Here is a 13,157-nt window from a genome sequence, read left to right as displayed (position 1 = left end):
AAAGAAGGAAAGGAAGAGAGAAGGGAAAGCAAAGGAAAGAGGAGAAAAATATTAGAAAGAAAGAAAGAGAAAGAGAGAGAAAGAAAAGGAGAAGGAGGGAAGGAATAAATGAAGAAGGGAGGAAATGGATACAAGGAAGAAAGGAGAAATGAAGGAGAAGAAGGAAAGGAAAGAAAAGCAAAGAGAAGGAGAAAATGAAGAATAAAGAAGGGAAAGGGGAATGAGAAAGAAGTAAAAAAGGAAGAATGGTGGGAGGAGAGAAAGGAAGAAAGAAATAGAAAGAAAAAGAAAAAGGGAGGGAAGAAAAAAGTGGAAGGAAGAAAAAGAAAAAAGGAAGGAAGAAAAAAGAAAGGAAAAGGAAAAGAGGAAAAAAGGAGGGAAGAAAAAAAAGTGTAAGGAAGAAAAGAAAAAAGGAAAAGAAAAGAAAGGAAAAAAGGAGGGAAGAAAAAAAGTGTAAGGAAGAAAAGAAAAAAGGAAAAGAAAAAGGAAAAAAGGGAAGAAAAAAGTAAGGAAGAAAAGAAAAAGAAAGGAAAGGAAAAAAGGGAAGAAAAAAAGGAAGAAAAAGAAAAGGAAGGAAGAAAAAAAGAAAAGGAAGAAAAGGAAAAATGGAGGGGGAAAAAAGGAAGGAAAGAAAAAAGAAAAGAAGGAAGGAAAAAAAAAAAAGCACCACTAGAGACTCAAGATGGTTGAATCTATGTTTATTTATTCCTGCCATGAGCTTAATTCAGCAACATCATCACCACTGGACACAAAACGGCGCCGGCGAGTGACGTCAGCGCCGCTCCTGACGCTCCATCCGCCTTCTGAAAGGCGCCTTTTTTTTTTTTTTTTACCCTCGGGAACCATAGAGAAAGACGGGAGGCCTTGCGCCCAGAACAGCCGAAAGCGGCGGGACGAGGGGAAAAAAAAAAAAAAAAGGCACCTCCAAGATGTCTCCCGCCACCGGAAGCGCAGGGTTGTTTTTTTTTCTTCTCCCTCCTCCCTTCCCCTCCCGTCCTCTCTATCAGCTTCCGCTTCCGGCTCGCGTCGCGATGGCGCGGCCTGGGCCTCAGGGCCCCTCGTAGCCCGCGTCGCCCTCCGCGCCCGCTTGCTTCTTATGGCGGCCCCGCACCCAGACAAGCTGGAGGGGGGAGTAGGCCTCGCTCCGCCTGCTCCGGGTCCGCCGCCTCCGCCTCCGCCGTTGCCTCCGCCGCCGGGGAGCCTCGCCACGGGACCAGGCCGCAAGCAGGGCAAGGCCGGTAAGGGAGGGGCGGGGTGTGTGTGTGTGTGGAGGGGGGGCGGTTGCCATGGAGACGGGAGGCGGCGTTGCTAGGGAAACGGGGTCCCGCCTGGCTGGGAGGCGGTTGGGGAGGCCTTGATGATGGGCCTTGTAGTGCATCCCCAAGGAGGCCCTCCCATACGTGGGACTCTCCCTCCCATCATCCCCATCCATCCCCCTTCATTGCAAAGGGGGGGAGGGGTTTTAATCCCCTGCAATCCAGAAGCCCCCCCCCACTATTCCCTCCAAAATAGGCCGACCCTGCGAGGTAGGCTTTCCCCTCATCAACCAAAATCCCCCCACCCCTTTTTTTTTTATCCCCTGCAAACGACAGCCCTGCAAGGTAGGAAGGCTGGCCTGAAAGAGAGGCACCTTCCATGGCTCTGAAAAGGTCATTTTTGGGTTAGTTAGTTAGTTAGTTTTATATATATAACTAACTAACATATATATATAATATAAAAGTTAGTTAGATATATAAATACATATAAATATATATATATATATAAATATATATATAAATATATACATATACATATACATACATACATACATACATACATATATATATATATATATATATATATATATATATATATATATATATATATGTTTATGTAAGTTTTCATGGGTATGTATGTGTGCATAGTTAATATTTCGGGTTTCTTCCCTGTAATTGTGGATATATCCTTTTAGGGATATATCCACAATTACATGGGAAGAAACCCGAAATATTAACTATACACACACACACATACACATATATATGTATATATATATATGTTTTCTCAGGTTTTCGCGGGTGTTTGTATGTAGGTCTTTGGTTATTCGGGTCTTCTCCCACGTAAAATTGGAAGTGTCTTGGCGACGTTTCGACGAAGTCTCATTCGTCATCTTCAGGCTGGTGTTCTCGGCTTCGTGCATTGCTCCTGGAAGCACGAAGCCGAGAACACCAGCCTGAAGATGACGAATGAGACTTCGTCGAAATGTCGCCAAGACACTTCCAATTTTACGTGGGAGAAGACCCGAATAACCAAAGACCTATATATATATATATATATATATATATATATGCAGGAGCCATATATATATGGCTCCTGCAGGGCAGATTTTCACTCTTAAGCCACTGTAAGGTCCCAAAATACACTTGAGTCACCAGAATGCCAAAGAGAGAGACTCAAGACGAAAAGAGTGGATGAGCAATGGGTGACAAAAAGTAAAGAAAGAGAAGAGGGAGGGAGGGAAAAAAAGTGGATAAGGAGGAGTGGGTGACAAGGAAAGAAAGGAAGAGAAAGGGAGAGTGGAAGGAAAAGTGGATGAGTGGATGAAAAGAAGGAAAGAAAGAAAGACAAGAAGACGAAGGAGTGGAAAGTAAAGGAGAGGAAGGAAGAAACAAGGATGAGCGGGTGGAAAGAAAGAAAGGAGAAGGTGAGAAAGGAAGAATAGGAACAAAGAGAGAAAAAGAGAGATGAAAGAAACCAGGTACACAATTATTATTATCCTTCTCATTTTCTCTACCACCACCTCATATTATTATTATTATGATTATTATTACTCCATTCCTTTGCATGTACACTGAGAGCTGTTCCACCGAGGACAAATCCCCGTCTCTTGGTGTGATCGTCTAGTAATCACAATTTGCCAAATTTTTAAAAAAGGAAAAAAAAATGCCCCTGATGCCTTTTATTTTTTTAAAAAAGACCCTTTGAGACAATTCTTCCCCGGACGACTGCCAATCTCCATAAACGCTTGGACCAATATTCCAAATTTCTCTTTTTTTCTGCCTTGCTCAGGTCTTCAAATGAAGAGTCCCGAGAAGAAACGTCGCAAATCCAACACGCAGGTAATTTGGGGGTGGGTAGGAGGGAGGGGGGTTTCACGTGCTTTGGGTTCGAGACAGCCTTGGCTTCTTCCTTCCATGGCCCCCCTGTTGTGTATTTATACATGCTTTTCTTTTTTTAAAAATGGCCTTTTAGAAGAATGGGCTTGCACTTACAACCGTTGATGAGTGCAGAATGGCTTAATGACCAGTGATTCATTTAATGACCACTGCAAAAAAAAATGTCATGAAGTCGGGTCTGGTCACGGGGTGCCTCAAACATACGACGGTAACGCAACTGGAAATCTTGTCTCAGTTGCGGTGAATTGAGGATGACTTACATGAGAACCTCATAAGTTATGTGGCATCCTGGTTATAGCTTGGACCCTCCCGCTATGTTCTTCTCTCCCCCCACACTTGGTACCTTCCAGATCTATTGGCCTCCAGCGCCCCCTGCTAGGGACTGTGATGATAAGGCAACCTCTCTGGCCGATATAGGAATATCGATATAGGAATGCTGGTCTGCTTATTTGCCTCTTTCTTGTTGCAGGGCCCCTCCTATTCCCACCTCTCGGAGTTTGCCCCCCCTCCCACCCCGATGGTCGATCACCTGGTGGCCTCCAACCCGTTTGAAGATGACTTTGCCATCCCCAAGGTTGGCTCCTCCTCCGCGCCCTTCCTCGGCAACCCCGGCCCCTTTGGGAACTTCCGCATGCAAGGGGCGATGGGTCCCCAGGTCCCGCCGAGCTACGGCGGCGGTCCCCAGCCCATGCGGAGGCAGCCGCCCCCCTTTGGACCGAACCAGATGGGCCCGGCGTTCAACATGCCCCCTCAAAATCCCGGCTACGTCCAACCCGGAGGGATGGGCTTCGGCGGGCAACCCTTCGGCCAGCCGCTGGGACAGAACTTCAGCCCCCCCGGCGGGCAAATCATGCAGGGGCCCATGGGGGCGTTCGGCCCCATGATGTCGCCAACCATGGGGCAGCCCCCTCGCGGCGGGGACATGGGCTCTGGGCCGACCCTCAACCCTCCAGGCGGACCGCCGATGGCCCAGCGATTCAGCCAGCCCGCCAACCTCTTTGGACAATCCCCCCTGCAGCGCCCCAACCCCAACCTCTCCAGCTTGCCCCCTAATCCCAGCCCCTTCCCGGGGCCCGACCCCGGTTTCCCTCCTTCTGCCGAAGACAGCGGGGCCCCCAAGCCCCTCCACCCGCCTCCCAACAGCTTCAACCAGGAACAGCACACCGGCTCGCCGGCGGCCGTCAACGGCACCCAGCCCGCCTTCCCGCCCAACAGCACCGGCCACAGCGGCGGCACCGGGACTCCCGAAGGCAACCCCTTGCCCCCCACCAGCAAAGCAGCTGGCAACTCCGGCCACCAGCCTCCCCCGGGCTTGGTCTACCCCTGCGGGGCTTGCCGCAGCGAAGTGAACGACGACCAAGACGCCATCCTGTGCGAGGCTTCGTGCCAGAAGTGGTTCCACCGGGAGTGTACGGGCATGACGGAGAACGCCTACGGGCTGCTGACTACCGAGGCCTCGGCCGTCTGGGCCTGCGACTTCTGCCTGAAGACCAAGGAGATCCAGTCGGTCTACATCCGGGAGAGCATGGGGCAGCTAGTGGCCGCCAACGACGGCTGAGACCTCCCCTCCTTCCCCCGGCTGTCCTCGCCCCGGTGGGCAGAAAGGATGGCCAATCCGGTTTGTACCACTACGAGACACTCTTGGCTGAGGAGACGGGCACCGAATCCCATCCCTTGCCAGTAAAAAAAAAAAAAAAAGCTGGAGGATTCTGGGTGACCCCCACGACCTCTGGGGGGTTTCCAGTCCTGACTTTGCTGGGCACACAGATGGACTGCGATGGAGGCGCCCACCGACCCATTTTTATGCCTTCATCCGCTCCCGAAGCGTCGCCGTCTGTCGTACTTTTCTCTCTCTTTCCTTCCCCGACCCACGACTGCGTTTAAAACTTGGAAAGCCTTCCACGATTGGCTGGACGAAAGAAAGAGGGGAGGGGGCGTTTTCCCAGTCTCCCATTCCTCTCATCTGGCTCCATTCCAAGTTTCAGCTCGGCCCGGCCCGGCCCTCCCGTTTGGTCACTCGGAAGTTATCCCCGCGTCGTCCGGTTTCTTCCGGGAAATTCGCCAACGCAATGAATATACCTCTTCTTTGGAGGGTGGGTGGGGGGCACGGCGGCATCTGGGCAGGAAGAGACCTCCCCCAATCCTACAGAACGCAACTGAGGAGGGGCCGGGGGGGGATATTTGCTCCTGAATTTGGAGCCTCCGCGCTTAAAATTTTGGAAGCATCCTCTGCGACATTTCGGTGGCTCAAAAAAAGTGACTGGCGTCTTCTTGAGAAAACAGAAGAAAAAAAAAATTGACGAAAGGACAAACTGGCCCTTTTTTTTCTCACGCGAAGACTTTAAAACAAAACACACAAAAAAAGTACCAACTCGGGACCTGTTTTTTTTTTTAATTGTTATTATTATTGTTATTATTATTATTACGTTCGCCTTCCAGTAATTTTCCTGACTTCGACCCTTTTTTTTTTTGTCGCCGTGTCCGTTTTTTTCTTTCCGTCGGAATTTGTTTTCCGTCACGTGCTTCACTGATGTGACTTGGATCATTGTTTTCTATCCTTGCTGGACATTAAACGGGGAGGGGAAGAGAACTGAGGAGGGGGCGAGAAAAAGAGAGGGGGGGGACGGCAAGGTATAGCTGGATTCATTCCCAACCCCTCCCTGGTGTTTTAATGTTGCGAACATTAAAAACAAAATGAATTTTGTACCAATTTCAGCCAACGTTAACTGAAAAAGGCTCTCGCTTAACGTGGCGGCGAGATTTCAGATTTATTTATTTTTTTTTGCCTCCACGCCGATGTGTTTGTGGGTCTTGAGGTCCCCGTTTTGTGAAACCCTCTCACTTCCATCCCTCAAAGCAGAGAAAACGACAAGAAAAGAGACGTCGGCTCAGCTTGGAGTGAAGTCCCCTTATAATGTTTGTAGCTGTGGCATAATAAGAGCCAGTTTGATCTAGCGGTTAGTACCACCATATTTGAAACCAGGAGACCGTGAGTTCTAGTTCTGACGTAGGGATGAAAGTCGGCTGGGTGTCTTCAGACCAATCTTGGTGACTTGGACTAATCACCAGGAGATGGCGAGTTCTAGTCCTACCTTAAGTACAAAAGCCAACTGGGTGACTTTGAACCAATCACCGGGTGTAGGTGAGTTCTAGTCCTACCTTAAGTACAAAAGCCGACTGGGTGACTTGGACTAGTCACCAGGAAATGGTGAGTTCTAGTCCTGCCTTAGGCACAAAAGCCAGCTGGGTGACTTGGACTAATCACTAGGTGACAGTGAGTTCTAGTCCTGCCTTAGGCACGAAACCTGGCTAGGTGACTGAGCCAATCACTAGGAGAAGGTGAATTCTAGTCCTACATTAAGTACAAAAGCTGACTGGGTGACTTGGACTAATCACCAGGAGATGGTGAGTTCTAGTCCTGCCTTAGGCATGAAACCTGGCTAGGGGACACTGAGCCAATCACTAGGAGAAAGTGAGTTCTAGTCCTACCTTAAGTACAAAAGCCAACTGAGTGACTTTGAACCAATCACCGGGTGTAGATGAGTTCTAGTCCTGTCTTAAGTACGAAAGCCGGCCGGGTGACTTGGGCCAATCACCAGGAGATGGTGAGTTCTAGTCCTGCCTTAGCCATGAAGCCTGGTAACCTTGGGCCAAATCAGCAGGAGATGGTGAGTTCTAGTCCTGCCTTAGACATGAAACCTGCCTAGGTGACACTGAGCCAATCACCAGGAGAAAGTGAGTTCTAGTCCTACATTAAGTACAAAAGCTGACTGGGTGACTTGGACTAATCAGCAGGAGATGGTGAGTTCTAGTCTTGCCTTAAGCATGAAAACTGGCTAGGTGACTTTGAACCAATCACCAGGAGAAGGTGAGTTCTGGTCCTACCTTAAGTACAAAAGCCAACTGGGTGACTTTGAACCAATCACCGGGTGTAGGTGAGTTCTAGTCCTGTCTTAAGTACAAAAGCAGACCGGGTGATTTAAGGCCAGTCCCTCCCTTCAGCCATCAACCCAACTCACAGAGTGGCTGTGGGAGAAAACGGGAAGGACTATTAGCTACAGTTTGCCGCCTTGAATTATTTATAAAAAAAACAATAAAAAGGCAAATTAAAAATCAGTAAATAAAATTATAAACCCCTCTCCCTTCCCCTACCTTTTCTCCCTTATTGGCTGCCGAGCACCTCGTCTCAAGCCCAGCTTCGATATCAACTTAGGATAGGAATCTCCAAACTTTTTAAAAGATTTGTGGACTGTGGTTAGGGAATTCTGGGAGTTGGAAGTCCGAAAGTTTCATTTAGTGACCGAAGTTATAACGGCACTGTTTTCCAAAGCACCCGAAGGCCAGGCAAGGAATAATGGAGGGAAACTGATCCAAGGAGAGATTCGACTTGGAAATAAGGAGGAATTTCCTGACGGTGAGAACAATCAACCGATGGAGCAGAAGTTGCCTTCGGAAGTGGTGGGAGCTTCATCCCTGGAGGTTTTCAAGAAGAAACTGGACAGAAAATGGTGTAGGATCTCCTGCTTAGGTGGAGGGGGTTGGACTAGATGACCTCCAAGGTCCCTTGAGTCTGTTAAAGATTTAAAAGTTGCTGGGGAATTCTGGGAGTTGAGGTTCCACAGACTCTCAAAGTTGCCAGCTTTGGAGAGCCCCCGAATTAAAGGTGCCCTCATTATCCAGTCCTCTCCGTATACCAATGCCGCGAGTGGGAGGGGAGGAAATAAAATAAATTTTGGTCCAGGGGAAGAAAAAAAAAAGAGACCACAATGTGCTGTCCTCTTTTTTTTCTTTTTAAGCACCCTGTGTTCCTGCGTTTGTCCTCCCTTGACGGCGCTTCCGACAGATTTATGCCTTTTATCCTATCCTGCCCTTCGGAGAAGGCGCTACCGCTGCCACCAAGCAACGGGCGCCCTGTGCCAGGACAGACTGGGTTGCCAGAAAGGATTTTTAAAAAGCGCCTGGCACCGGACTCGAGATCAGAGGTTTTCGTTCTGCTGGCCGGGGATGAAACGGATCCAAAGAAGGATGGAAAATTCCTGGCTCCCAACAAGAGAAAGGCGGGAGAAAATGGACTTTCTGGCAGGAAGGGGGGACCCCGGTGTCGGAATCCGTGCGGTGAATTTTGATCGTTCTCTCTGGCAAAGCCTCCGAAATATCCCTAATTCTAATGACCTACAAGGTCCCTTCTTGTTTATCTGTTAAAACTGGGCTAAAGTTCTTTCAAGGAGAGAAAGCTTCTTGAAACGTCCTTGTAGACGTTTCCTGACCCACCTAGCTAACTTCATCAGTGCTAGAAGAGGAATGAGAAGGGAGGAAGAAAGAGGAAAGAAAGAAGAAAAAAAAAAAGAAAGGCAAGAAAAAGATAAATGAGGGGTTTTTTATTCCCTCTGAGCATGGGTTGTTTCCTTGTAGACGTTTCCTGACCCAACTAGCTAACTTCATCAGTGCTAGAAGAGGAATGAGAAGGGAGGAAGAAAGAGGAAAGAAAGAAAGAAAGAAAAAAGAAAGGCAAGAAAAAGATAAATGAGGGGTCTTTTATTCCCTCTGAGCATGGGTTGTTTCCTTGTAGACGTTTCCTGACCCAACTAGCTAACTTCATCAGTATTACAAGAGGGTTTTGCAGAGAAGGGAAGGAGGAAAGAAAAAAGGAAAGAAAGAAAAAAAAGTATAGGTCCTTGGTGGTCTCTGAACTGGGTTGTTTCCTTGCAGACGTTTCCTGACCCAACTAGGTAACATTATCAGCACTAAAAGAGGAAGGAGGAGAAAGAAAAAAAGAAAGGAAAGAAGGAGAAAGAAAAAGATAAAACGAGGTGTCCTTTATGCTCTCTGAGCTGGGTTGTTTCCTCAGAAACGTTTCCTGAACTAGATAAACCATCAGTGCTACAAGGGTTTGAGGAGAAGAAAGGAATGAGAAGGGAAGGAGGAAAGAGAGAAAGAAAAGGAAGGAAAGAAAGAAAAAGAAAAAATTAGGGGTCCTTTATGTTCTCTGACATCATCAGTGTCAAGTAGGTAACATCATCAGTGCTAGAAGCGGAATGAGAAAGGAGGAAGAAAGAGGAAAGAAAGAAAGAAAAAGAAAGGCAAGAAAAGATAAAATGAGGGTTCCTTGATGCATTCTGAGCTGGGTTCTTGTAGACGTTTCCTGACCCAACAAGGTAACATCCTCAGTGCTACAAGAGAGAGGGGTTTGCGAAGAGGAGAAGAGAAACGAGAAGGGAAGGAGGAAGAAAGAAAAAAGAAAAGGAAGGAAAGAAATGAGGGGGCTCTTGATGTTCTCTGAGCTGGGTTGTTTCCTTGTAGACGTTTTCTGACCCAACTAGGTAACAGCAGCAGCTGCCCTTGAAGGAAGAACCTCTAACCATGCGATCCTCCTTTCCAGCAATTTGGAGCCTTCAGTTTCCTCCCTTTATTCTGGTTTTATTGAGTTTATTTTGGAGAAAAGGGGAGCGGGTCCTCTGGCATCCGTACCCCCCACCCCAGCTACATCCTGGGTGCGAATCCTACTCGTGGGGGGGGGGCTCAGTTTATTTAGCCCCCCCCCTCCTCTTGCCCAGCAGCTGTGAATCGTTGAAGGCTGAGCTGCCTGATAGGGAAATCTTTTTTTTTTTTTAAAATTCAGCTGTTGCTGTCTTTCTCCAGCTCTATCCAGCTTAGTCATTCTCCAAATCCACACCTTCATTCATATTTTATTTTTTTTAAAAATTGGAAATTTCTGCCTCCTTCAAGTCAACGCTTCCGGCCTGGGTTTCTGCAGGGAGGGGGGACCCCCCCTCTTTGTCCCCCCCCTCTTTGTCCCCCCCTCTTTGTCCCTCCCCTCTTTTTACCCCCCACTAATTAAACTTTTCCCCAACTTTAAGAAAACTTTTACCAGCCTCTTTCTCAGCCCCGCGCCTCTCATTGGCCGGCTGGCGCCGCAGTCCCTCTCCCCCATTGGCTACCGAGCTTTTCTTTTTTTTCTTTTTTTTTTTTCCTCGTCCCGCCCACCCCCCCTCCCTCTTCCCACCCACTCCCCCCCCCCCACCCCTCCCTTATCCTCCCCGAGGAAGTTTTGGCGATGCAAAAGTTGCCAGCCGCGTCCGGATTTCCCCCAGCTCGGCTCGGCGCAAACGGGGCGCCCCCTGGATTAAAGGTAAGCCATGGGATGGGGGGGTTGGGGGGAAAAAGGGGAGGGGGAGGGGGAGGAACAAAGCCCCCCCCTACACTTAGAGCCGTTTCCCCCCCCCCCCTGCAGGAAAAAATCACTTTCCCAAGCCGAGAAATGAAGTTTGGTCCAGCAAGGATGAAGCAGGGGGTATTGCAGGGTTGCCATGGCAACCGTCCCGGGGTGATGCTGCGGTTCCTGCATCCCGCGCACTTCGATAAGAATCTCCTTTTTTTTTTCTTTTTTTTTTTCCCCCAGCCGGGTGAAACGTGCAAAGCTTCTTATCTTTGGCCCCAGTTGCTTTTTTTTTCTCTCTTGTTCTGCTACTATTTTTATTTTGTTTGTTTTTTTTTTCCACCCCCTCAGGCTGGAAAGTTGATAAAGAGTTATTATTTGTTTTTCGTTGAGTTTCATTTTGTTTCATTTTTTTTTTTTAATTTGATTTATATGCCGCCCTTCTCCGGAGACTCAGGGCAGCTTACAATGCGTTAAGCAATAGCCTTCATTCTTTTGTATATTTTATACAAAGTCAGCTTATTGCCCCCACAAACTGGGTCCTCAATTCACCTACCTTAAAAAGGATGGAAGGCTGAGTCGACCTTGAGCCTTGGAGAGATTCGAACCAGCAGAAATTGCAGGCAGCTGTGTTAATAACAGGGTGCACTAAACCCCTGTACTATCAAGGCTCTTGATTTTGTTTATCTGGGGGGGACATGCAGCTTTTTTGCCCGTCCTTGGCGTTCTGAGCATTTGCAACAGGGGAGGCTCCCCGTTTGAGGGTGGCGTGGTGGGGGCTTTGCAAAGGAGACCCCCCACCCCACTCCACCCCCACCCCATGTTTGCAAAGTGGCTTCCGCTAAGAGTCTGAAATATCACCGTTTGGTGACATTTCCCTTCCCCTTCTCTGGAGTTTCTCTCTGGAAGTTGTCACATTCGTGCCGTAAACGAAAGGCAGGAGCTTTCTTTATTTTAAACTCTTGAGTTTTCATCCTTGCTTCCTGCCGCACATTTGCATTTCCTTCTCTTTTAAATGCAGTGAATTTGCACCTTTTTTTTTTTTTTTTTTCCAGCGTGTGGACTTTGTAAGAGGCAAAGCCTGTTGATCAACTGGCACAAAGAAAGCTGGGAAAAGCTAACAGGTTTTTTTTCCTTCCAGGCGTCAGCTGCCACTCACTCTCCAAAGCTTATTTTATTTTTATTTTTATTTAAAAAAATGTGTTAGTCGAAAAAGATGCCACCCTTCGGCGTTTCCTTCCGAAGTGGCAGCCTGCCTCTTCCTTTGATTGTGTCGCCGGCTGTGAAAATAACAATAATATTGCAATAATCCTGATTGCTTGGCAGGTGGGCACAGCGGAGAACTCTCCATCCCTGCCGTTCCTTTGCTGCAGAGACTCGTCGACGCGTCTTGAAATACAACTTTTTTTTAAAAAAAAAAAGGCTATCCAAGCAAATTGGGCCAAACCGCAGCTCTCAAAAACAGCCTGGAGGCAAATTTTAAGATCCACGTGGTATAACAAGAGTTGGGAGGGACCTCGGAGGTCTTCTAGTCTGACCCCAAGCAGGAGGTATTATGACATTTCAAGTAAATGGTTGTCCATTTCTCCTTAGTTCTGGGTTGCTTCTCTCCTTGATTAATTTCCATCCATGGCTTCTTGTCCTGCCAGTGGCAGAATGCACTTTCTGAACTAATAATCCTCTTTTTTGGGGGGGGAGGGGAAAAAAACTTTAATGGGACCCCCTATTTCCCCCTCAATGCATGACGGAGTTTTTCCCCCACAACGGGAAGAAAACTGGGCCTGCTGAAGTTGTGTCTACTCACAGCAAGTTTCTACTAGTGAGAGATAAGATGGCTTGGCCAAGTTTTGATGAAGCTGTTGTTAGAGACCCTCCTGAATGCAAAATGTGGGACCCCACCTCTCCTTCTGCAGTGTGCCCCCCCCCCGTGCATAAAGCATCCTTAAGAATTACCCAACAGGCCCTCAGCTCCAAGTTTCTCTTCCTTTATTACATTTCCGATGCCAAGTTGGTCTTTGCAGAGAGCAAAACCTTCCAGTGTGTCTGTTTAAGGCTATTTGTACCTTAAAATATCCAGATTTTTTCCCCCCCTGGGATTCTCTCTCTCTCTTTCTCGTTCTCTCTCTCTCTCACACACACAAACACACTTACTCACTCTCCCTTGTTCTCACTTTCTATTTCTTTCTCTATTTCTCTTTCACTCTCACTATTTCTCTTTCCATCTCTCTCTTACTCTCACTTTTTCTATTTCTCTCTTTTTCTCACTTTCTCACTCTCACTCCATTTCTCTTTCTTTCTCTCACTCACTCGTTCTCACTTTCTATTTATTTCTCTCTATTTCTCTCTCACTCTTTCTCACTCTTTCTCTTATCTCTCACTCTCACTCTTTCTCACTTTGTATTTCTCTTTTTCTCACTTTCTCACTCTTTCTTTCTCTCTCTTTCTCTCTCTCACACACACACTCTTTCTCACTTTCTATTTTTCTCTCTTTCTTACTCTTTCTCTCTGTCCCTCTCTCTCTGCTCCTTGTTTTCCCCCTCTGCTCTGCTCAGCAAAGCCATTTCCACCTGTTAAGTTGCCTTCAGCAAAGCTAAAAATATATCCCTTTCCTATTTTTTGCCCCCTTCTCTTCCCGCCTGTCTCTTTGCTTCGACAGCTGTTCTTGGGAGGGTAGAGAGACTCGTGGTAAGAATTTCGCAAGCAGGCAGACAGGCAGAGATTCCTGGAGAGAAATTTAACTTTTTAATACGGGAGCTCCCCGTTTTGCTGTCTCTTTCAGGGTTTTTTTTTTTTTTCCGTTTTCGTTTTTGTTTTGCTTGCTTTTCCTCCCGTTCAAAGTTGCTGGG

The 13,157-nt window shown here is 47.6% G+C and overlaps 2 protein-coding genes across 2 annotated transcripts in view; both read left to right on the top strand.

Annotated features, from left to right (window-relative positions):
• Positions 1-929: 929 nt before the first annotated feature.
• On the top strand, positions 930-5,726 carry PYGO2 (pygopus family PHD finger 2). Its single transcript, XM_070950293.1, is given in 4 exon segments — positions 930-959; positions 962-1,238; positions 3,049-3,098; positions 3,625-5,726. Coding segments are annotated over 4 exon segments (1,446 nt in total). The 3' UTR covers positions 4,714-5,726.
• Positions 5,727-10,184: 4,458 nt separating this feature from the next.
• PBXIP1 (PBX homeobox interacting protein 1) overlaps positions 10,185-13,157 on the top strand; it is a 16,657-nt gene continuing 13,684 nt past the window's right edge. The window contains exon 1 of the mRNA XM_070950291.1: positions 10,185-10,284. The gene's annotated coding sequence lies outside the window, so the exon portion shown is untranslated. The remainder of the gene's footprint in view (positions 10,285-13,157) is intronic.

The sequence above is a fragment of the Pituophis catenifer genome, unplaced genomic scaffold, assembly GCF_029215685.1.
Source record: "Pituophis catenifer annectens isolate HBS135680 unplaced genomic scaffold, rPitCat1.0.hap2 SCAF_10, whole genome shotgun sequence".
Classification (NCBI taxonomy): Eukaryota; Metazoa; Chordata; class Lepidosauria; order Squamata; family Colubridae; genus Pituophis; species Pituophis catenifer.
The sequence above is the reverse complement of the archived record's forward strand: the minus strand, read 5'-3'. Positions and strand labels throughout refer to the sequence as shown.